Source organism: Carya illinoinensis, chromosome 6 (assembly GCF_018687715.1).
Source record: "Carya illinoinensis cultivar Pawnee chromosome 6, C.illinoinensisPawnee_v1, whole genome shotgun sequence".
NCBI lineage: Eukaryota > Viridiplantae > Streptophyta > Magnoliopsida > Fagales > Juglandaceae > Carya > Carya illinoinensis.
The window spans coordinates 24,823,346-24,833,238 of NC_056757.1; the positions used below are offsets into that span (position 1 = coordinate 24,823,346).

General features: G+C 35.7%; 1 protein-coding gene across 1 annotated transcript; it reads right to left on the bottom strand.

The window, feature by feature from the left end:
* Positions 1-390: 390 nt before the first annotated feature.
* Positions 391-2,090, bottom strand: LOC122313914 (transcription factor MYB23-like). The gene is made up of 3 exons (XM_043129218.1): positions 1,865-2,090; positions 1,611-1,740; positions 391-1,041 (listed from the first exon to the last, which is right to left on the bottom strand). The coding sequence occupies exons 1-3, from the start codon at positions 1,980-1,982 to the stop codon at positions 567-569; spliced, it is 723 nt and encodes a 240-aa protein (XP_042985152.1). The 5' UTR covers positions 1,983-2,090; the 3' UTR covers positions 391-566.
* Between the last annotated feature and the right edge of the window lie 7,803 nt (positions 2,091-9,893).

A 9,893-nucleotide genomic window follows, 5' to 3' on the forward strand; every position in this document is an offset into this window, starting at 1 on the left:
AAAAATATGTTCAGTTGTTGTGTATATATCATGTACATATAGATTTGACCTCCAAGGATTTCTTACATGATCGCAGAACAAGTAGCTAGCAGCTTGGAAAATTAGCCCACAGTTGGGTGCCATTTTCTATGAATTTGAATATTCAATATATTACAATTCAACTTGTTGACCAAGGTAATTGATCATTAGTCTATCGCCTCCAATTGTTTGGAGCCAGCTCATACCATTCATTATCTTATAATGGAATTTCTTAGCTATATATGTATGGAGATACCAATATGCATGATGGGACCCGCTTGTAAAATTGCTTCTTTTGTCAAAAATTATTTATGATAGTGTAAAAAGTCTAGAGCAAGTTGTTTTATAAAAGATAAGACCCATGAAAGGTACTGGAATTAATAATGGATCTCACTTTTCCGATCCGGTGGCTCTTGATTTATATCTTGTATTCCTTTTAATTATAGCTAGCAAAGAAAATACATATCCCAATAGTGATGGGTCGGTTATTAATGACAAATAAGTACGATTATTCATAATTCAGAAGATTGGGAAAATCAAAATCAAAATCAAAAGCTATGCCATGCCAGGTCAAAAGGGAACCCATGATCTAGAAACTCTAAGCCGCAGAATCCGGGACTGCCCAGAATTGTATGATCATGAACTGGTGACAAATGCAATGATTCAGATTGATCAGCAAAATGCAGCTCGCTCATCCACGGTACTGTTACTTCAATATTAGATAATTCCTCATCATGATGATGATCATGAGTACTGACAGTAGTAGTAGTAGTAATATTCGTCGTCGTCGTCGTCATAGGGTTTTCATGAACATTCTGATCCGCCCTGATGACTTGGATCAATTTATGAGTCTGATCATCTTCCACCTGATGCGTAGCGTAGCGTGTTTTGGAGGTACCAACAATATCAAGCAGCTTTGTATTTTGGTCTTTGAGGCCAAGTTTCTTGCACAAGTGTGTGTTCCAGTGGTTCTTTACTTGGTTGTCGGTTCTTCCTGGCACCCTCCCAGCAATCAGCGACCACCTATATATTAATATATAAAAATGATCATTAATTGCATGCCAGCCATATTTATTACCTCCTTGAAAGCATTTATTTATTCCTCTTTTTTTGGGACTCTATGCATGTTTCACATTACTCTCATCTACCTACAGAAGATAATGTCAAATAATTGAATCCCCCATAACTTTAATAAATTATCAAACATAATTGACAAGCACTGATTGCAGGAAGGCATCCTAAGACGTAGTAAGTCGTGTCTTCTTCAGAAATACAGGTTCTCCTCGAAAGTTACTTCATAAACAAATTAAAAAGGAAATGTACAGATCAAGGAAGCACTTCTAGATAGGGAGAGTAATGGTCCAGTGCTGGGAAATAGACTATGAGCTGTGGACTTCGATAGATTTGTCCATTGGATCAGATGATTCAAAATTAGCATATACAAAAGCATGATTTGACTGAAACAAATGAATGAGTCAATAATACTAAAAGTCAGACAATAAAACAAGCTTATCTGAAACTACTACAGCAATAAATGTACAGAAAATGAAGATAGAAAACATGAAGGAGATGATGATAATGATCATCAGAACCTGTTTCCAAGAAGATTATGGAGTCTGATAATGAGATCTTCTTCTTCCTCTGAGAAGCCACCTCGTTTCACCGTGGGGCTCAGATAGTTAAGCCACCTTAACCTACAGCTCTTTCCACATCTCTTTAAACCTACAAATTAACAATTCTCATATATAAGAAAACACGAAACACTACTGCTCTTTTGTTTCCTGTTGAAACAAATGTATAGAATATTGCGATCGAACCAAAACATCAATGTTTCTTTCTTGATTACCTGTAGTCTTAGAGATGCAGTTCCACTTCCCTCTACCGTGCACTCTAACGTATTCCAGTAGAATCCGGTCCTCCTCCTCTGTCCACAGCCCTTTCTTGTACTGATTATCAGCGACCATTCTCGTCTCAAAACAGAGGAAGAGAGATTTTACTTTGAAGTAGGCTTCCTTGGCTCCTGTTGGAAAGGCTTTGTACGTCTCTATGCCTCTGGCTCTTTATTAAGTTCTTGGGCTGCGTGCGAAGCACATGGGTAAGTTTTGTCAACCAAGTCCTTCAACTTTTTGGTTTTTATATATAGCAACGGTGTTGTAACTTGTAATGGTGCTGAGTGCTAGGATTTGCCTTCATTTGAAAAAATCAAGAAGAAATATGCATAATAATTTGTGTAAAACAAAGACTAGTATACTGTTTTTTAATTCCTTTTTTATGATTTTTTATTGGGAAAAAATTGGTTAGTACACATATCAAGACTTCATGTACTAACAAAAACTTCGCTAGATATCAACGATGGCACAAGCTGGTTAAATAACCTCGCTATCGGTATTTGCTGATCCTTTCCCAAAACCAGTATCATTTCCTTTTGAAAGTGGATTCTCGTGAATAATAAATAATTTACAAGAGCTCAGTATGTCAATGTCTGTTTAAAAATGTGATAATTTGTTTTAAAGTTGAAAAGCATCATGAATTTCCCAACAGACTTATATATTTATATTAAAACCCTACGAGCTGTGGAATATTGAGATTCTCTTCCTTAGAATTCCTTAGGTTATATTGTAAGAGTTTTATTTAAACTCTACGTCCCACACACCATTTTAATAGAATTTAAAATAGCTCAAAACTTATCAATTAAAAGATTAGTAATAATAGGATAAGAAAACTCATAATAGATAAGATTAAAATTTTATATCTCTAATTATAATAGATTTCTTGATAATCAGAAATCTATAAATAGCACTGAGGGGTTAAATAATTCTCACCTACAATATTAGAGTGCATTTAGCCATTGTAAGACACTTAAGAGGCAAAGTTGCTAGGGAGATCCTTCCCTCATAGCCAAATCTAATTCTTCTTCAAACTGATAGAAAAATGTACGAATTTATTTATTACTGTTTATTATTATAGATCATATAAAATCAAAGATCCGATAATTAATATTCATGTTAAAATATTTAACATGTGGTATTAGAGCTTTAGGTTATAGATTTTAATGATCTCAATAAAATATTGCACATGCCGTATATCACTTCGATTTCTTTTTGGTCGTGAAAGATAAAAAAGCATACTGCTTCGTACCGATATTATGCATCAACTGCTACGCCACACATATGCATAAAATTATAATTTTGATTCTGCATATGTAATATTATTGCATTGATATTCAAGATCTGTATATGAAATATATAGATGTGTGTGTGTGTGTGTGTGTGTGTGTGTGTGTGTGTGTGTGAAATTGCATATGTGAATTTTTGTGTATTTATGCATATGAAACTACTCCCAATTTTATGAACTCTAAACTGTATTTGAGATGGAAACTTAATGATGTTGCACAGTAGTTTTCCTCGGGTTTTCTTTTTTCTTTTCAAAAAAAAAGAAAAAAAAAAGAGATGAAAGGTTGTTATGGCACTGCGAGGAGACTGAGAACCTCCTCTCCGACGCCTCTATAATGACGGCACAAGGGGCTTTCAAAAGCCCAACGACTATGGCATAGATTGTTACTTTATAAATAAATAAATAAAAAAGAGGTGAAGAAGAGGTGGACCTCGGCGGCGGGAGGAGGCTGGGGATGCCATGCCATCTTTTAGTCGCTGGTGAGGACCACTGTTGAGATGCCATGGCAAGGAAGGTGATGCGCTGTGTACTGAACCTTGAGGGAAGGTGCGGCGCAGTGACAATTTGAGGAAGAAGGAATATGAAGATTAGGTTTTCATTAAATGTGTAATGGGTTTGGGCTTGGGCCGTGGGTTTCGGCCCAGTCCATTGTATTAAACTGATTTATGTTATAAGGCTTTACTGTTTGGAGTGTGGGTCAATTGGGCTTGGCTCAGTCTAAGACAAAAGAAAACAAATGGACCAATGTGCCACTGATGTGGCCCAGCCCAATAAAAGAACCAAAAAAGGAGGAACAGGCCATTATAGTAGATCCGACCCAAGTCAACACATCCAGTTGACTTACCACCATGAAATATGATGGAGCCAAAGGAATGCAAGAGCGTATCATTGAAATGACAAATATTGCTGCCAGATTAAAAACCCTGAGAATGAAAGTAAAGGAGTCTTTTATTGTTATGTTTATTCTGAACTCATTACCACCTCAGTATGGTCCATTCCAAATATATTATAATTTTATTAAAGATAAATGGAATGTGAATGAGTTGACAAGTATGGGAGTTCAAGAGGAAGTAAGAGTGAAACAATAAAGACATTACTCTGCTAATTTTGTGATCAAAGAAGTTAGAAAGAAAAAGCATCATTATGGTAAAAAGAAACGAATTGGACCACCAAGAGGAAAGAAGCTTGGAAAAGTTAATCAGGTTCAACATAGTAGTACCAAATGCCACTGGTGTGGGAAAAATGGACACATGAAATTTGAGTGTCAGAAACGTAAGGCTTGGTTTGAAAAGAAGGGTAAGCCTCTTGCCCTTGTATGTTTTGAATCAAACCTTGTAAACGTTCCTATTAATTCTTGGTGGCTAGATTCAGGTACTAATGTTCATATTTCTATAACCATGTAGGGATACCTTACAAGCCAAATACCAAGCCCCAGTGAGCGATTTATTTTTATGAGAAATGAGAATAAGGCTAAAGTTTTGGCCATAGGGACTTTTCGTTTAGTTTTGAGTACTGGTCATTGTTTAGACCTTCATAACATAGTTTTTATGCCTTCTGTGAGGTGTAATTTAATTTCCCTTTCTAGACTAGATACTGATGGTTATTCTTTTTCATTTCATAATAGTAGTTTCAATTTGCTTAGAGACTCTTTATCTATTGGTTCTGGGTTTCTTTCTGATGGTTTTTATTGACTTTGTCTCGATAATACATTTGTTCATAATACCTACACCCATAACCATGAAATGTGTATTGGAACTAAAAGAAAAATGATGAATGAACATTCTTATGACTTGTGGCATAAGAGATTGGGGCACATCTCCAAACAAAAGTTAGAGAGATTAGTAAAAGAAGGGATACTTCCGCATTTAGATTTTACTAATCTTGAAGTATGTGTAGATTGCATTAAAGGAAAGCAAACCAAACATACTAAGAAAGATGCCACAAGAAGTAAAGAGCTTCTTGAAATAATTCACACAGATATATGTGAGCCATTCTCCACTGAATGTTTTGGTGGAGAAAAGTATTATATTACCTTTATAGATGATTTTTCATGTTTTGGATATATCTATATGCTTCATGAGACATCTCAAGTTGTTTCAGTACTTGATGTATTTCTCATGGAGATGGAAAGACAGTTAGATAGAAAGGTGAAAATCATCAGGTTGGATCGAGGTGGAGAATTTTATGAAAAGTATGACAAATCGTGTCGTAACCCTGGCCAATTCGCCAAACTTCTTGAACAGCATGACATTGTGGCACAGTACACGATGTCAAGGACATCAAAGCAAAATGGTGTTGCTGAAAGGCATAATTGGACTTTATTGGATATTGTCAGAAGTATGGTAAGTAATTCTACCTTACCCAAGTCATTGTGGGGTGAAGCCATTAAGACGACAACTTATATCTTAAACAAGGTTTCTAGTAAGTCAGTTCCAAAAACTCCTTTCGAGCTATAGACTGGTAGGACACCAAGTTTAAGACACATGCATGTTTAGGGTTGCCCAGCAGAAGTGAGACTTTACAATCCACATGAAAGAAAATTGGATCCTAGAATAGTAAGTGGGTACTTTATTGGCTACCCAGAGAGATCCAAAGGATATAGGTTTTACTGTTCTAATCACAATCCGAGAATAGTGGAAACAGGGAATGCCAAATTCATTGAACTAGGCGAAATCAGTGGAAAAATGGAACCTAAAGATGCGATCATTGAGGAAGTACGAGTAGTTGTCCCTATACGTACACCCTCAGAAAAGATAATGGATCCTCTAATTGATCATCACAATGATACATTGGAACAAGTAAATGATCACCCATCTCAAAATGATAATACCACTGATGAACCAAGTTCAAAGTTACCAGAACAGATAGTCTTACACAGATCTTAGAGAGATCAGAGACCTGCTATTTTAGCAGATTATGTGGTATATCTCCAGGAATCTGAATTTGACATTGGAACAAGTGAAGATCCACTAACGTTTTCACAAGCTATAGAGAGATGTGATTCTAGTAAATGGATCGATGCCATGAAAGAAGAGTTGAAATCCATGGATCAAAATCAAGTTTGGAATCTCGTTGAGTTGCCCGCAGGGTGTAAAAGAGTCGGGTGTAAATGGGTCTTTAAGACCAAACACAACTTTAAAGACAACGTTGAACAACATAAGGCCAGACTTGTTGCTCAGTGTTTCACCTAAAAAGAAGGCATTGATTACAAAGAGACATTTTCTCTGGTATCTAAAAAGGACTCTTTCATAATCATTATGGCATTGGTAGCTCATTTTGATTTAGAGTTACACCAGATGGATGTGAAAATAGCTTTTCTAAATGGAAGTTTGGATGAAGCGGTCTACATGGAGCAGCCAGAGGGCTACTTAGAAAAGGGCAAAGATCACCTAGTATGTAGGCTTAAGAAATCAATATACGGGGTTAAGCAAGCTTCCCGACAATGGTACTTAAAGTTCAATAATACCATTATTGCCTTTGGATTTAAAGAGAACATCGTTGATCGATGTATATACCTAAAGGTTAGTGGGAGTAAGTTTATATTTTTGATCCTGTATGTTGATAATATCTTGTTGGCTAGTAGTGATCTTGGCTTACTTTATGAAACCAAGGGTTTTCTATCTAAGAACTTTGAAATGAAAGATATGAGTGAGGCATCCTTTGTAATCGGAATTGAAATCCTTCGGGATCGAAAATAAGGACTGTTGGGTTGTCTCAGAAAAGTTACATAAGGAAAGTTCTTGAGAGATTTGGCATGAAAAGTTGCTCATCACTTGATACTCCAATATCAAAAGGTGATAAGTTTAGTCTATCACAATGTCCTAAAACTGAGTGGGAGCGTAAAGAGATGGCAAAAATCCCCTATACTTCGGTTGTGGTGAGCTTGATATATGCATAGATTTGTACGAGATCAGATATTATTTTTGTAGTTGGCATGCTTGGGCGTTTCCAGAGTAACCCAGGGATGTCTCATTGGAAAGCAGCGAAGAGGGTATTGCGATATCTGCAAGGAACTAAGGATTACCAGCTTACCTTTAGGAGAACTAACAACTTAAAGGTCACTAGATACTCAGACTTTGATTTTGTAGGTTGCTCTGATAGTAGGAAATCTACTTCAGGATATGTTTTCCTACTAGCCGGTGGAGCAATCTCATGAAAAAGTATGAAGCAAACTATCACTAATTCATAAAAAATGGAGGCTGATTTTGTGGCGTGTTTTAAGGCCACAGTGCATAATTTATGGCTGAGGAACTTTATCTTAGGGCTTGGAGTTGTCGACTCTATAGCCAGGCCACTGAGAATTTATTGTGATAATTTCTCTGTAGTATTTTTCTCCAAAAATGATAGGTATTCTAAAGGTACTAAACAAATGGAGCTCAAATACCTAAGTGTCAAGGAGGAAGTACAAAAACAAACAGAGTCCATAGAACATATTAGTGCTACGCTTATGATAGCAGACCCATTAATGAAGGGTCGAGTAGCAAGTTTAAAGAGCATGTTGATAGAATGGGTCTTATGATGTAAACATATTATTGAGCTCGTAAATGTTTTCTTTTATTTTGGACATTTAATGATATCTATTATGGTTGTTTTGTTTCTGTTTTCTTGTCTTTCCAGTTATTTGTATATTGAATGATTTGGAAGAATAATGACAAGATAATACATGCAACAGACATGAATTGGAACCCAAGACATCATGGTATTAGCCTTAATTATCCCAATTAAAGATCATGTTAAATTGGTTACTGGTGTTGTGGTACATGGAAGGGAATTTGTTGATTATATGACAAAGGACCGCCATGACTCGCATCAGTAGTTAATTTGACATCGATATTATAGAACTCATGTAATGTACTTTGAGCTATAAAAGTTTCAGGAAATGAATTTGCGCAGTATGGCTAATTTCCTATAATAAACCCATGAACAGAAGTATTATTTTATGGGCATATGGGCCAAGTGTGATAATGTAAGAGTTTCATTTATGGGCGATGGCCAACTCTATGTCCCACATACCCATCTTAATAGAGTTTGAAATAGTTCAAAACTTATAAGTTAAAAGATGAGTAATAATGAGATAAGAAAATTCATAAGAGATAAGATTAAAACTCTATATCTCTAATTATAGTCAGACACAAAGTCTGAGATTTCATGATGGTCAGAAATCTATAAATAGCATTGAGGGGTTAAAATTTTCTCACCTACAATATTAGAGTACCTTTAGCCATCGTGAGACACTTAAGAGGCAAAGTTACTAGGGCGATCCTTCCTTAATAGCCAGATCTAATTCTTCATCAAACTAATGGAAAAAGGTACGTATTTATTTATCACTGTTTATTATTGTAGATCATATAAAATCAAAGATTCGATAATTAATATTCATGTTAAAATATTACGCCCATAAAATAATAGTTTCCATTCATGGGGTTTATTACAGGAAATTAACCATACTGCGCAAATTCATTTCCTGAAACTTTCATAACTCAAAGTACATTACATGAGTTTTGTAATATTAGTGTCAAATCAACTACCGATGCGAGTCATGGTGGTCCTCTATTATAAAATCAACATATATATGACACGAAATTCTTTTAATTATCCTTCCCAAGGTCAGAATCATCTAAACGATTACAAGAAAAAAAAGAAGTAAAAAAGCCTCATCAAATCAACATTCCACATTAAACTCATCCCTTAAGCCCTATGGCTCGATCATCCATGGATCTCTAAGTAGGAAAACCCAATTATGAGTCTCCTTAGTTAATTAGAGGTACATGAGTATTGTTAGATGAGGTCAAATATTCAAATTACCTCAGGTGGAGGGAAATTTTCACAAGTTCAGATCTTTGCTTGTCTTATAGTACTCCTAATCAAATTATTGTGATTGCACATTTATGTCACTCAGGAGGTTACTAGAATCTTCTAAAATGATTCCATATTTCAAGATCAAGAGTTTAACATGATTGCTCAAGGAAATTGTAGAGAGAAAGCATAAACCTTTATTTGTAAGTTCACTCACTTGTTCGACATACCCACGGTTGACATACATAATACTCTTATTTAAAGAGTCATTAATTAATTTTTCTAGTAGTTAATTAATTGTCAATAGTGGGAAGTTAATTAATTGCTTGTAACTTTTCCATCCATGTGAACACTACACGGGTCATGTGTGGCGCCCTCAACCCCCTCAACCCCTACACGTGATCTGGCAAGAGTCATGACATCTGGTTGCTGGCCAATCAAGTCACCCACCCCCAATGCATTTTGCAAGTGTGTGTGCATGCAATAAATGTGTGTAGTTATAAAAGCAGTAGAAATTAAAAAACAAAAAAACAAAAAGTCATCCGGCTAGATAAATAACAAAAAGTACAATCAAACTTCAAAGGGAAAAATTCCCAAGTTGTCACTCCTCAGGTGGGGCCAGCCCTCCATAATTATATCCATCTTCAGCAACAAAGTCTACGATCCCGTGGAATGGTACCGTAGGTTGGAATACCATAATGAGATTTTGCAATCTCAGTAAGCAAAATCACAAAATTGAAATCCAAAAATACAAACACATAAAAACATACAAACTCATAGCGAACATGAGAAAGGGGTTTTACAAAAGCTCCGTTTGTCATTAGCTAGAAATTTTATAGAGAAACCACTCACGTCAAAATCGCATTTCCATTTAGAAAGCATTCATTTTATTACAGTATGCACCA